Below are 16025 nucleotides of genomic sequence, written 5' to 3' on the forward strand. Positions count from 1 at the left end.
TCTGTAGGTGTCATGGTCCAACTCTTATATTTTTCTTTTTTCATTTTAGGGGGATGCTGGAGGACCGCTAGCATGCAGGGAACCATCTGGACGATGGTTTCTAGCTGGAATAACCAGCTGGGGCTATGGCTGTGCAAGGCCCTATTTTCCAGGAGTTTACACCAGGATAACATCTGTCCGTAACTGGATTGGACAAACTTTACGTTTATAAAAGGGATTCAACTCAGGGAGTGGCAAAGTCAGAAGGCCAAATGGCTCATTATAAAATGCTTGCAGGGGAGCGCAACTGCTGACCTTTGAGCATGGAATGACCACAAAGGACATTTTACTGCCCAGTTCACTTGTATGCTTTTGAAGTGGACCATTTAGACTATTTTGTATAAATAAAGGTGACCTGTTATGACCACCTTATGCAGAACTTGTGTAAGACATGATTGCATGCACCCGATCCGTGGGACACAAATTAACAGTACAATATATAAAAATACAATGTTAACTGTTTACAAGATCATTCTAATATAGGAATACAATAAAATTATCACAGTGCTAAGTCTGATAGAGGATTTATAGACGGCAGTGGTTTAAATAAATTAAAGTGGCTCTATTTTCATATAAGCTCTCCTTTGCTACTATGTGCACCTCCAGCTCTTACAGAAGTCCTGAAATACCTACCTTGGATGCAGAAACTGAAGTTCTAGGATACCAATGCAGACAGCCATATAAACAAATGACAGGACATGAAATGTGTTTGATTTCCGCTTCAACATTGGCTAGACGACTGGTTGCTACAGTATCCTGGAGTAGAAGTAGTTTCAGTGGCCAAGGAATTTCAGGTCTTGTGTAAGCTTTTCTTACTTTCAAAGAAAGAGTGGGCTTATATAATAGGTACACTTTAACAAGTCACAAAAGCGGGCATATCACACCAGTAAAGCAGTGGAAAATCTATTGTAGTGCTGCTGAATGTCAGAGATAAGGGCACATTCTTGCATTTTGATACTTCCAAGAAATGAAAAAAAAAAACACATTATAAAAAGAAACTAATTAGCATGTGCTGGAGTGAAATCTAATAGTTTTTATTCACTAATAATGGAACTGTACATTCTGCTCATTCACACTACAGGCACCAAATGTTGGGAAAAGAAATTTTGGAAATGGTTTTAAATTAGACAATAGTGACAGCACTAAAAGCATCAAGCACTCAAATCCTTATTTTATCAAATAATTACCAGGCAGCCACAATAATGAATCTCAATCATTTTTATTTTGTCATCCTTGTGTCTATCATGACAAACATAAAGAAGAAGACAAAAGAGAACAGAGAAGAGAAACAAGCAAGATGACATCAGCAATCACCTTCTGACAATCTAACAGGACTGTAACGAATATGTACGGGATTATTTTGTATGAAAACCAGCATTACCTACTGATTAAAACACTACTTTTTCACATCTGACTCATCTGTTAAAAAAAATAACAGCTGTACATTTAAAAAACTGTTTGGCAGAGAAAGTGGGCAAAAATGAAATACAGTACATTTAGAATACCATGGCCAAGTTTAAAACAAAATCTAGATTACAGCAAGCCCCTACTTATGAACGAGTTCTGTTACGGGAGATCGGTCGCAAGCCCAACAAAGATCAGCGCTTGCAGACAATGGCTGCGAGCACTGATCTGTGTGTTCTAGTGGGGGAGACCTCCTGTCCAAGTACAAGGGCACAGAGGGGAGATTGCCACAACATTGCCCGTGTTAGTACAGTGAACTGTCAGTTTTTTACATTCAGATCACCGAGTTTTGGGGGAACGACTGTGTGTACCCAGCTTTACATGATTGGATATCCAAACACGTTTGCATCTTTGAACATTTGCAAGTTGAACGTTCATATGTAGGGGACTTACTTTACCAATTTGACAAGTGCTACTGCTCATTATTATTTTTAATAGATGCTCATATCTTTAAAAAGTTATTTTATACAACATACATGGGGTACCAAATATATCCAACAGGATAAGGATGGTTTTAAAAAAAAAAAAAAATCAGTCTTGTTACATTCCTGCACAGAAGACTGCCAATGAGAAATTCACCATAACTGCTACATTAAGGATACATGTAGCAGCAGATTCAGCATCAGTTCATCAGTGGCATAATCATTAGGTTTTTCAATTGAACCCATAAACTGCCAGCAGCTGCTCCCTGCATAATGGGAATGGTAAACTTAGGGCTGTTTAATTCCCATTGTCAATCAGTATCAGGGTTCTGTTGAATGTAGATGTCCCGGGTCATGTCACATCTTAGCACGCTCTCGTTGTAGCCTGGAGGTGTATGCTCTGGATACGGTATTCCAGGCATCCATGTATCTGTCCATACACATTGCAATGCACTTCTGTGGTACAAAAATAAAAAGCCATTACTTAATGACAGAAAATGTACTGCTTGCCACTGTAATTTAAATAACTGGCATGTTTATATATAGTAGGTATACAAAAGAATTAATTAATTAAAATAATCACATTTTGTTGCTTTGTAGCCTGAAATGAAGACGGTTTGTTTTATCCAGCTGTATTTATGCAGTGCAACTTATAAAACCCAAGTGAAATATAACGCACCAACATGTGAGAACTTTTTAAAAGAAAATCAAAAAACAGAATCGCTGAGAAAGGATCACCCCCTTCCTAAAAAATGACTTGTAAGCTCAATCAGGTGTAGCTAATCAATGGCACACAAAGCCATTTGACTTTCAACTGTTATCAGCTGTGGTCATTTTGATTAGCTCAGCATAAAAAAAAAAAAAAAGCTCCTGGAGCATTCAGTTCCAATGGCAATGTCAAAATATCAAAGAAACCATTTTGGAAATAAAAAATAAAAAAACACTTTATCAAGCACTGGAAGTACAGCAGAATGTATATGGTACAACACAGATCTTCCCTGGATCAGGACGTTGCTCCAAGTTGGATGAAAGAGCCAGGAGGAAACTGGTCAGAGGCTACCAAGAGGCTTACAGCAACTCTGAAACAGTTGCTGGAATTTATGACAAGAGTGGTCATTGTGCTCATGCAACAATATCACAAATCCTCCACAAATGTGGCTTGTATGGGAGGGTTGCCAGAAAAAAAGCCACTCCTCAAGAAAGACCACATGCAGTCATGGCTAAACTTTACCAAAATGTACCTTGAAGATTCTGACGTCACGCGAGACTAAAATTTTATGATTTGGCCTCAACACCAAACAATCTGTCTGGGGGAAATCAAAATACAGCTCACCATCCAAATAACACTATTCCTACAGTAAAGCATGGAGGTGGTAATATACGGTTATGGAGGTGTTTCTTTGCAGCAGGAACTGGAGCACTTGTCAGGATAGAAGGGAAAATGGAGAGGGCAATATACTGTCACATTCTTGAGGAAAATGTGTGGAAGGACTTGAAGATGGCAGTCCAAAAACAGTCACCATCAAATTTACAGTGTCTTTAAAAGTATTCATACCCCTTGAAATTAATTTAGAGAAGCAGTCGAGAGGCCCATGGTAACTCGGGAGGAGCTGCAGAGATCCACAGGACAACTATTAGTCATGTACTCCACAAATCTGGCCTTTATGGAAAAGTGGCAAGAAGGAAACCATTGTCGAAAAAAAGCTATAAGAAATCCTGTTTGAAGTTTGTAAGAAGCCATGTGGGGGACACCGCAAACATGGAAGAAGGTGTTCTGGTCAGATGAGGCCAAAGAAACTTTTTGGCTTAAAAGCAAAACGCTATGTGTGGCAGAAAACACTGCACATCACCCTGAACACCCCATCCCACTGTGAAACATGGTGGTGGCAGTATCATGTTGGGGGGGATGCTTTTCTTAAACAGGGAAGCTGGACGGAGCCAAATACAAGGCAAACTTGAAAGAAAACAGCAGAGGTTCATCTTCCTGCAAGACAACGACCCTAAACATACAGCCAGAGCTACAATGGAATGGTTTAGATCAAAGCATTTTCATGTGTTAGAATGGCCCAAAGTCCATAACTAAAAATCCAATGGATAATCTGTGCCAAGACTTGAAAATTGCTGTTCACAAATGCTCACCATCAAATCTGACAGGGCTTAATCTATTTTGCAAGAAGAATGGGCAAAAATGTCACTCTCTAGATATGCAAAGCTGGTAGAGTCCAAAAAGACTTGCAGCTGTAATTGCAGCTAAAGGTGGTTCTACAAAGTATTGACTCAGGGGAGTTGAATACAAATGCACCCCACACTTTTCACATATTTGTAAAAAAACAAAAAAAAAACGTTTATTGCTGTCCTTCCATTTCAGACTTATGTGCCAGTTTGTGTTGGTCTATCACATAAAATCCCAATAAAATACATTTACGTTTTAGGTTGGAACATGAAAAAATGTGGAAAAGTTTCAAGGACTATGAATAGTTTTTCAAGGCACTGTAACAACTTGAGCAGTTCTGCAAAGAATAGTGGGCAAACATTGCAAAGGCTAGATGTGCAAAGCTAGTGGGGACAAATCCCAATAGACTAAAGGCTGTAATTAAAGCAAAAGGTTGTTCAACAAAATGCTAACATAAGGGGGTGATCCTTTTTCCAACTCAGCAATTCTGTTTTTGTTTTCCCCCCTCACATGTTGGTGTTAGAGCTTTCACTTGGATGTTATAAGTTGTATTTTTTGTTTTATCCAGCTAGTGTCATCATTTTAGGCTGCAAAGCAACAGAACATGATTATTTAAAGAAGGGGAGTGATTAATTTCTATACCCACTGTATGTAAATTTAACATTTTACCTACTTGCTCTTCATTATTTTTGTTATACAATCAACCACTTCAGCTCTGGAAAAGTTTTAAATCTTCATGAGCAGGCCATTTTTTGCAATTCGGCACTGCGTTACTTTTTTTTTTTAAATCAGAAAGTTTATTAAACAACAAAGCGTACAAGTATAATTTACAGCTTACAGCTCAAGTATATATTCTTGTCATAACATAGGAGCATATTCAACCCTGCAAGAGGAATATTCAAGAATTTTTTCACATCTCCCCATACTAAATCGTCCTATCTACCATGGATGTTGACACTGTATATCTTGGCCCTGCTTTAGTTCACCTATTCAGAATTATCTACGGTAGGAGTCTTACATTGAGCTTAAACCTTCCTTCCCCTTCTTTTATCTCAACATTCTGTCCATGACCAGATCAACCGGAGAGAGGTCGGGGGTATCCAACCAGGGTGCCCATAGTTTGTCAAACTTTTCCGGTCATCCTCTATGCTGAAAGACATACTTTACCATCCTAATAGTGTCCCCCATTTGGGCGATCCACACCCCCAGCGCCGTCGCCTTCCAATGCCGAAGGATCAGCTTACGAGCTTGGTGTCCCCCATGGGAATCTCGTCTAGTATCCCAAGTAGGCATGGCTTTGGGTCTGTAGGTATGGTGGTCTGATACACTCTATTAATGGTGGCCAATACCCTTGTCCAAAATAAGTGCAATTTGGGGCACCTCCATAACAGATGAATTAAGTCCCCGTGATCTCTCAGGCACCTGGGACAACTGTAGTCCTGTCTCACCCCCATCCTAAACAGTCTGTTGGGTGTGTAATGTACTCTGAGCACAATATATAGTTGAGATAGCCGCTGGGCCACGTTTACTGAGCAAATCTGTACTGCTTGGAGTGCCTCCTCCCATTGATCATCGGCATTGAGTTACTTTAACTGACAATTGTGTGGTCATGCAATGCTGTAGCCAAACAATACATATACAAACAGAGCTTTCTTTTGGTGGTATTTGATCATCTCTGGGTTTATATTTTTTGTTATAAAAAAAAAAAAAAAAAAAAAAAGGTACTGCAAATTTTGACGAAAAAATAAGTCAAATACCACAAAAATGTAATTCACTGCCAGCGCCTCTATTATATCTAGGACTAACGCACAGGGTAAGTGCTTTATTAAAACAACGCTTGTAAATACCTTTTTACAGCCATCGCGGCGGTCACGTGACTCCCGTTCGGTCTCCTACTGCGATCCAGAGCTACAGCGGTAAGGGCCGAGATCTCATTCTAAGATCAGCCGGGGAGGTCACGTAGCCACTCAGCTCCTTCCGCTGTAGCCCTGGATCGGAATGCGAGACCAGCTGGGAGTCACATGACTGGCCTGAAGATAGCTACAAAAAGGTATTTACAAGCTTTGTTTTAATAAAACACTTATCCTGTGCGTTATGCCTAAATATAATAGAGGGGCTGGCAGTAACAATTTGAACATCTTATTTTCTACCAATAGTGGCAGGAGGGGAGACAGACAGACAGGAGCTGACAGGCAGGGAGGGAGGGGATGACGGAGGCACATAACTGACCATGGTGGCCAGGGCTCAGTAGCCATGATTATCCTGGTCAGGACAGAGGAAGTGGCAGGATCAGCCAGGTTTTTTTTTTAGGGGGGGGCAGATTAGACAGCACAAGCACTGTGCCGTTTCATCTGCTATAAAGAAACAGGAGCTCTTGGGTTACAAACACGAATACATTTTGGCCAAATCGTATTCTGCTACATATCTTTAGTATAAAAAAAAAAAAAAAAAAAAAGAAATCTAAACAAATGTATATTGATTGGTTTGTGTAAATGTTATAGCGTCTACAAACCATGGGATATGCACTGGAATTTTTTTTCAATTAGCAACGGTGGCGAACAGCGACTTATAACAGGACAGCGGGCAATCTGATGCTGGGTGGGAACTAACATCACCAGTGCGTCACTAATACCGTGATGATACTATACACTGTCTTTGCACTGGTCGGAGAAGGGATTAAAGTGGTTGTAAACCCTTCCAAACCACTTTGACCTACAGGTAAGCCTAGGTTAAGACTTACCTGTAGGTCCAAGAAATATCTCCTAAACCTACACAGTTTAGGAGATATTTGCCAAAACACAGGCACCGATATGCCACGAGCGGCGGGTCCCGTGCGCATGCGTGGGAGTGATGTCATCGCGGCTTCGTCGAATGACAGCGCTGGAGCAGCGACTACTGTGCGATGCATAGTAGTCCATTATGCTTTACCTTTGCAGAGAATCAAAGAGGAAGTAAACCCAATCTACGGGTGCTGGTGATCAATCATTGGCTGGGACCAGGTGATCGGCATGTGCTGTGATGAATCATAGCACAGTCAAGCCAGCAGGTGCGCATGCTCCCTGACCAAGTGCACGGATCACATACTAGGTAGACGATTCAGTGCAGGGAGGCCGCTCTGCCAGCGTATATGCAAGTTATAAGTTCTGCAAGCGGTTAACCAGATGTGGGTTAGTCACCAGAAGGAGCTCTAAGTGATGCAGTACAATTACACTCCTTGGTAACTGCTGATGTCAGCAGTTTATTGCTCTCAATTCTAGAAAAGGGAGAGGGAGAGGGATTAGTGTAATTATACTCCCTGTGTTGTTTCTTTACCTTGTATGAATGGGCTCACATGTTGGGGCTGCAGTTTGTAGTGTCCATACATTAATTCATCTAACTTGTCCCTATTTACCAGAGGGACAGGCAACTTCTCACTGATAAAGCACTGAACTGAGAGCCCCAGGGATTGGGGAATTTGTAGTTTCTTCATAGGAAAATGCAAGCAGAGTTCCACCCATTTAAAAGTCAGCAGCTACAAAAAAAAAAAAAAAAAAAAAAACGAACACTCACCTGTCCCACTGTCCAGCGATGCGGGCGAACGAACGAAGCCCCGCTCCTCTCTGCAGCGCCGGCATCACTATTGTGGGTGCCCGGCTGTGGCTCCACAGCCGGGCACGCACTACGCATGCTCGATCCGTGCTGCGATTGGCTGGGCAATCATCTGGGACCTGTGTGACATGTCCAAGAAGATTGCAGGGAGGTGAACGTCCTCCTGGCGACGCGGAGCCCGGGACGGAGTGGGAGCTGGATGCGCCTAAAAAGAGGGTATCCGCTCCCCCCCCCCCCGCCCCAAAAAAACTGACATGACAAATGTTGCATTCAGGGGGTCACTTAAAGTGGAAGTTCCATTTTTGGGTGGAACGCCGCTTTAAGCTGCCCATGGATGGATCAGCCTGCTGATTGATCAAACAAAAACAAGGGATAGATTTCCCTAGTCACACATCCGAGGTGGATGGAGGAATCCTCAGCTGCGCAATTGTATTCTAGCAGTGGGGAGGTGTTATGTTTCCTACCTAAAAAGCTGCACCAGTACACTTCAACCGGGTGGTTGCACATTGGTCAGTTGAATTGGTCATATTTGACAGGTGGAGGGGAAAGAAAAAAAAAAAAAAAAAAAAAAAAAAAAGGAGAACACACACACACACACCACCTCAACCGCAAGTGTAAACACAGCCTAAGGGTGTAAGCCACGTACCTGTTCTGAATTATCCAAAGAGCTTCCTGGCTTTCCAACACATTTTCGAAAACATTTATCAGTCATCCTCTGTCAAGATAAGGAGACACTCATCAGAAACAGAAGGCCATAATACAAACAGGGATAGCAACTGAAGATATGAATAATTTTATTTTAAGTATTAAAATGATACAAATCGGATTCTACACAATATACACTTACATTTTTGTTCTTGGGTTTAGATAAAAATGATCTGCTTAATCGCTTCCCGCCATCAAATGACGGCTGGGCGGTGCGGCTCTCCTTATGGGTGGACGTCATATGTCGACCTCCCAGAACGACCACTCATCGCAGCGTTCGGTGGTGCCTCTGACGGAGGCTCTTTACCACATGATCAGCCGCGTTCAATCATTATGTAAACAGGAAGAGCCTTTGAACGGCTTTTTCTCACTCACGTCTGACAGACATCATTGTTTATCAGCATAGCCCCCCCTCAGACACCCACCCAGGACCACCAGGGATTGACACCACCCTGGACCACCAGGGAAATGCCCATCATCGGTGCCACCTCATCAGTGAATGAGAAAACTTACTTATTTACAAAATTTTAACCGAAACAAAAGAAAAAACTTTTTTCTCCAAAATTTTAGGTCTTTTTTAATTTGTTTAGCAAAAAATAAACACGTAGAGGTGATCAAATACCGCCAAAAGAAAACTATTTGTGGGAACAAAATTTATAAAAATTCTGTTTGGGTACAGCGTAGCATAACCACGCAATTGTCATTTAAACAGGGGATGCAAGTGCCTGGTATTGAGGTGGTTAAGGATTGCCCCACATACATATATTGCAGCAAGGTGGCCCTTAAGTGCAAAATCACATATCTGTACATGATTTTTTTCCTTTGATTCTGGGGCATCGGCGACCCGCTCCGATTGGACACAGTGGGAGCCGAACCAGTGAACCTGAAGAATGCTGGAGAGAGGCAGAACAGGGGTCTGCCTATGTAAACAAGGCAGATCACCATTCTACTAGTAAGAAGACAGATCTTGCGTTTCTGCCAGGCAGGAACACCATTAGTCAGGGCTCGACAAACCCCGGTCGCCAGGTCGCATTTGCACCTAGATTTCGTGTCCTGGCGACTGGGGCAACGCTGCTGGGGTATCCCGTCTCCATTTGGACCCCGAACTCCGCCGCGCAATTCCATCGGGCCGCGCCGGCCAGTAATTGAGGCCGCGGCTTTGCGGCCTTCTAAAATCTTTCGGTAGTCTGGCGCCATCTTGTGGTGGATGTAGAAATTACACCCTATTCCAATAATGCTAATTCCTAATGGAGTGAAGCTCCCCTGCCTGTTTTTTGCCCAACAGTGAGTGTGGTGGCTGGTAAATGGCTTCTCATTATATTATATATATATATTATTAAATTTATTTATATATATATATATATATATATATATATATATATATATATATATATATATATATATATATATATATATATATATATATATATATATATATGTTTTTTTATTACTTTTTTTATTTTATTTTTTGTAAAAAGTAAAAAAAAAAAAAATTATTTTAATTAAGGAAAAAAAAAATATTATTTGTAATCCTCCCTGCTTGACCCCTTTCACAAGGGCTGTCTGATCAGGATCACCTGTCAGTTTTTCAGGCGGACCTGATCGAACCCTTAGCAGGGAAATGGCAGTAAATGAGCGGGAATATGTCGGAAATAATAGTCACATTCTTTTGTTAACCACTTCGTGCCCGCGCTATAGACGAAAGATGTCTACAGCGCGGACACCAATTGCCGGGAGGGCGTCCCTAGACATCCTCCTGTTTACTTCCCCTCTGCACGCCGCCATGGGCGAGCATTGGGGAAGTTCTGTGTTGGCCGTGTCCCTTGGATACAGCCAATCACAGATCATGCTAAATGACCAATCACAGCGGCCATTTAGCACTCGAGCGGTGTGTCCAATGGGAGGTGATCTCATATGTGGGGGGCTGGGGGCTATCTTCCCCTCACTCGTCTCCATGTCAGGCCAGGGACAGGTCCAGATCGCCGTCACGGACCTGACTCCTAACTTTTTTAGCTGGCTCCTAGATTCCAAGCAAATTTGTCAACCCCTGCCATTAGTAGTATAAAAAAAAAATAAAAAAAAATTCCATAAATACATCACATAGTTTGTAGACGCTATAACTTTTGTGCAAATCATTTTTTTACCAAATATATGTAACAGACTACATATTGTCCTAAATTGATGAAGAAATTCAATTTTTTTTACATTTTTTTTTAATTGGATGCGTTTTATAGCATTAAAAAAGGTTGCTCTTTTTTTAGTTTATAGCGCAAAAAATAAGTCACAGAGCTGATCAAATGCCACCACAAGATTTGTGCCAAAAAAGGACATCAATTTTATTTAGGTACAAAGTCACACGACCGCGCAATTGTCAATTGTTAAATTGGCCTGGCCAGGAAAGGGGGTGAACCTTCCGGAGCTGAAGTGGTTATATTGCAGCTTACCAGTTTGTAGATGCTGTGGCTTCATTAGTACCTATTGATCGTGCTACTTATCCAATGTTGTATTTAATTATATTTTTCCACGGGACTCTGCAAAGTATTGCACGCCGATCAGTGGATCCCGGGCGCAGTGGCAGGCTTCTGCAGACTCTCCCTCCAATTCTGTGCTTTTACCACTGTATTGACTTTCAGTTGGAGAGCTGGAGGAAGTGTCAATGGACTGCAAGTGTGCTGACTGATGCGTTCATGTTGCATGAAGAACTACAAGACCACCTGCCACGGTTTATTCATTCCTAAATATCTCTTCCAATTTCAAAAGTGACAGCTGCTGTCTAAACATGGGTGCACCATACTGAAAAGGCTAGAGTTAGCCTTTAACTACTTGCCTACTGGGTAGTTTCAGCCCGTTCCTGTCTAGGCCAATTTTCAGCGCTGTCACAATCTGAATGACAATTGCGTGGTCATGCAAGACTGTACCTATATGAAATTTTTATCATTTTTTTTATCACAAAAATTGAGCTTTCTTTTGGTGGTATTTAATCACCACTGGGTTTATTTTTTTGCTAAGCAAAAAGAACGAAAATTAACAAAAAAAATAACTTTTGCAACAGGTAACTTTTCTTTACTGATTTGCGCTGGTGGGCAGGGATAATCAGGACACTGAATCAGTGCTCCGCTTATCAGTGTAGATGTCCCTTTAATGCGAGCCAGTTTTCAGCTCTCTCCTCCCCTCCTCACGCTATCAGCACGAGGAAATCAATGCCGATAACTGGCTTGTATTTACATCCGTGATCAGCCTTCATTAGACACATCTGATCATGTTGTAAAGGGCCGCTGTGATTGGCCCTTTACCCCGATCAGCAAGAGTCCGAAAGAGTCAAAGGACGCCCTCCCGGGCAAAGTAAGTCTGTGCTGTAGCCATCTTTCAGCTACAGCGTGGGTGGGAAGTGGTTAAGCGTCTTAAATTCTTCTACCAGGGTATGTCTCTAAACCGAACAGCCCATTTACCCAGCACCGTTTATAAACTGCATGGGATAAACAGCTGTGGTTCCACCTGCTAATCACTGAATCATTAAATGGCTCTGTACACAGTGAACACCCATGCGATCAGATTCTGCTGCGGACCAAAAAAAGGGTCCTGTGTGAGTTTGGGCCGGATGCGATGCGAATTCAGCCATACTATCTGTATGGCTGAACTCGCATCGCACAGAGATCGGATGTGATTTGCACTGCAGTGCGGTGCGAATCACATCCGATCTCGTCACCGCAGCAGTGTGAACCCAGCCTAAACCAGTGATGGCAAACCTTGGCATCCCAGATGCTTTGGAACTACATTTCCCATGATGCTCATGCACTCTGCAGTGTAGTTGAGCATCATGGGAAATGTAGTTCAAAACATCTGGGGTGCCAAGGTTCGCCATCACTGCCCTAAACCAAGCAGATCCCAGGGACACCCTGTGATTGGCCATCCTTGCGATCACATGCTCTTGTATACATAGCCGATTCCTCCTCTTGCTCTTACAAGGAAGGACAGAAGGCAGTAATTTATGAATGATTGAGAGATGAATAGATTAGCAGCTGCAGATCCATTCATTATCTCCAAAACGTTTTTTTTTTTTCTTAATCTTTCAGCACCCCCTCCTATACGTACAATCTCCACCCAGTCTCTGATTAAGACCTATAATAGATATTACCTCACCTCTCTTACTCTGCATCCCCATCCTCCTACTGTATGGGACCTGTACATTACAGCAGAGTTCCATCCCACCCCCCCAGCAAAAAAATTAAAAAAGTCAACAGCTACACATATAGCTAACTTGATATTAGGACACTTACCTGTCCTGGAATGCAGCGGTTTCTTCACCCCAGATGATGCTCCCATCTAGAGCAGCAACTAACGATTAATTTGTCTGTCGACTAATCTATCGATTATTTTTTCGATTAGTCAACGACTATCCGATTATTTTTTTATTTTTACTGAATCTAGTGGGTTTTTTTTTTGATTAGCGAATTAATCCTTTGGATAACCTTACAAATAATAATTACATAAAAAAAAAAAAAAAAAAAAAAAAAAAAAAAGAAAAGAATATAACTAGTACATACATACATTATATACGAGTATGTACTTATATTCTTACCTTTTTTTTTTATGTACTTATTTTTTGTAAAGTTAAGATAAAAGAATATATATGTACGGCAGGGCACGGCAGGGCACAGCAGGGCACGGCAGAGCGTGGCTAGGACGGGCACGGCAGAGCGTGGCTAGGCAGTAGGGGTGCAACGGATCAAAAAACTCACGGATCGGATTGTTCCTCGGATCAGTCACGGATCGGATCATTTTTCGGATCAGCAAATAGTAACTGAATTTGCAAAAAACTGAAAATTCATTCATATAGTCCCCACTGTAATATTGGCTGGGGCTGGCAGAGTATTGGGCTGGGTATGGAGGGATGGCTGCTTCCATCCGACCTCTCCCCCGCACTGCACAGATCAGTACAGAGAGGCCGCGGCCTCTCCTAAGGCCGAGACCGCGGATCGCGGCATGTGCCGATCCAAGCGGGGTGACCCGTTCAGATCACGGATCGGTGACGATCCATTGCACCCCTAGGGATGGCGGCACGGAGGGGGAGAAGAGAGGGGGACTGCGGCACAGAGGGGGAGAAGAGAGGGGGACGGCGGCACGGAGGACAGCGGTAGATACTAAGCACTGTGCGCGCACGTCAACGTATTTTTGTAGTCTACGCAATCGATTACGTTGACTTGTCGTGGCAGCTCTACTTCCATCAGCTTTTGGGTACTGCCACTGCCTGTAAGGGAAACCAGCAGTGAAGCCTTGTGACTTCACAGGCAACCAACTCTGCATGCGTGAAGCGCACTGCTTTCTGAGTCTCTGGCAGCAGGGGAAGGTGAACTGAGTGATCTCGCCACAGCAAGATCACTCAGAAATGGGGATGAATAACTGTCAAAAACCAGATACCCACCCCCCCCCCCCCCTAATGTGGCATGGGGGGGGGTGTTATTGCAGATAAGCAGAGCTTTGCTTTAACCCATCACCTCCTATTCGCTCTGTGCACATAAATGCATCTAATGCACCACTACCAAGCTCAGTGTTTAAGCCCCTCAGTAGCAGTGCCAAATAATGTGATCCCCTCGGGGCGTTTGCCAAAAAGTAACAAATAAAGGGGGGTGATTTTAGGGGGTATGCATATTGTTCTGGAATTATTACTCTTTTACCAGGTGACTGGCTGCCTAAAGTCAATAGGGTCAGCCAGCTCCCAATGACATCTGTGATCCACAGCCTGGATCCTGCACCACCATCTTCACAGAAGGACAATGCTGGAATGGCAGGACAGGTGAGTATTTGACTAGAGGACCACCCAGCATAAGAGATAAGAGCGGAGGGGGGAGTAAGGAGTCCTCTTTAATCGGTATCATATTATGCTTGGAGAATCCATATCCAATGACTGACTGAGCCCAGCACACCTCTGTATGACAATAAGCCAAGGTCAGCAGTGCTCAGAGGGGTCACATGACCCTGTGCCACTAACACATACAGCTAGGTCTGACCTGTAGCAGCTCCTGCGCATTGGCCACCGCGATCTGCACTTTGACCTGCTCCATGATGGCCCCGGTGTCCACCTTCCCAGAGCCCGAGGACGCCGCTCCGGACGGGGAGAAATCAGAGCTGAAGCCTTCCATATCTGCACCCACCGGCTCAAAGTCACACACACACACACGTGTGGAGTATACTTCCGTCTATCCGCAGGAAGCGGAAGTCGTGCTCGTACACTCACCACAAAGCATCACGGTAGTTGAAGTTTTCTTACGTTCATTCGGCTTTGTGCTACTTAAATGAGAAAAATCTATATTTAAAACGACGTGAGAAGACTGGTGTTATGTCAAGGTTGTGGCTGAACCGTGTCCGCCTTTATAGAGCATTTGTCAATATTTATATGCAGGGAGTCGACAAGTACAACCAGCAGTGCCCTCTTCTGACCAATGCTGGAACTAGATTTACCTCCAGTAATATTATGGCGGAATCTATACAGAAATTGTCTTCCCTAGGCCCTGTTTACACAGCATAGGTCCCAACTGTTCCTGATTTCAAAGGACTGCCCCTGGTTTGGAAGAAAGTGCCTCTTTCCTCCTCATTTGTCCCTCTTTTTTGGTCTGATCTATATAGTTGTATACAGGGGTACCCCTGATGACGTTGCATAGTTGCCAACATTGTAAAAAAAAAAATCGGGACACTTTTTTGGCAGTAGGCGGAGTCATGGTATAATTAGGGGGCGGGGAATGCTTTTATAGGTGTGGCATAGGGAAAGGTAAAAATGCGGCGCACGTTACGTGCCACGGCAAAAATGGGCATGGTTTATGTAAAATAGTGGGCGTGGCTTACATGGGGCATGGCTCAAAGGGGTGTAGTTAGAGTCTGAGATGAATGCAGGATGGAGAGGGAAAGGAGGGACAGCAGCCCCCCGATCCTACACCACAATAGCAATATGTGTTTTCCAGAGTTTGACAAGCAGCAGATAAAGATACTCCAAATACCTGGTGTTAGCGCTTCAATCATCCCGGCGCCATGATTGTTATGGTGTTAGGATGATTGAAGCGCATTATTTCTATTATTACATTGTAATATAAAATGAAATCATTCAACTCACCATAATGCAGAATCAGTGGGAGCCATGAACGTGTCACTAGCCACGTTGCCTGCCACCAGATGCCACCAGGTGTCCCAAGCGGAGTCTGTCCTTACATCAGGTGCCCCATAAGAGGTACCTTCCTCACATCTGTGTCCATCAGCGGTGCCCCTCCTTACATCTGGTGCCCCTCTGACATCCACAGACCGCCCCCCCACATCCACAGACCGCCCCCCCACATCCTGCACAGACCTGCCCCCACATCTCCAGACTGGCCCCCGACATACCACTGGCCCCCAACATCCACAGACTGGCCCCCGACATACAACTGGCCCCCCACATCCACAGACTGGCCCCGACATACCACTGGCCCACGACATCCACAGACTGGCCCCCGACATACCACTGGCCCCGACATCCACAGACTAGCCCCACATCCACAGACTAGCCCCTGACATCCACAGACTGGCCCCCGACATCCACAGACTGGCCCCCGACATCCACAGACTGGCCCCCACATTCACAGACTTGCCCCCGACATCCACAGACT

General features: G+C 43.6%; 2 protein-coding genes across 3 annotated transcripts in view; one reads left to right on the forward strand and one right to left on the reverse strand.

Moving 5' to 3' along the window:
* Positions 1 to 1446, forward strand: part of TMPRSS9 (transmembrane serine protease 9) — a 212154-nt gene extending 210708 nt beyond the window's left edge. For both annotated transcript variants that reach the window (XM_077476274.1, XM_077476273.1), the window contains exon 21: positions 50 to 1446. In XM_077476274.1, coding sequence (XP_077332400.1) covers positions 50 to 211 — 162 coding nt within the window. In that variant the 3' untranslated portion in view covers positions 212 to 1446. The remainder of the gene's footprint in view (positions 1 to 49) is intronic.
* Positions 1243 to 14598, reverse strand: TIMM13 (translocase of inner mitochondrial membrane 13). Its single transcript, XM_077476275.1, has 3 exons — positions 14400 to 14598; positions 8333 to 8401; positions 1243 to 2381 (listed from the first exon to the last, which is right to left on the reverse strand). Exons 1-3 carry the CDS (start codon positions 14529 to 14531, stop codon positions 2283 to 2285), a joined length of 300 nt encoding a protein of 99 aa, XP_077332401.1. The 5' UTR covers positions 14532 to 14598; the 3' UTR covers positions 1243 to 2282.
* Between the last annotated feature and the right edge of the window lie 1427 nt (positions 14599 to 16025).

The sequence above is a fragment of the Lithobates pipiens genome, unplaced genomic scaffold, assembly GCF_037356315.1.
Source record: "Lithobates pipiens isolate NorthernLeopardFrog02 unplaced genomic scaffold, aLitPip1_a1.2 Scaffold_13, whole genome shotgun sequence".
Lineage (NCBI taxonomy): Eukaryota > Metazoa > Chordata > Amphibia > Anura > Ranidae > Lithobates > Lithobates pipiens.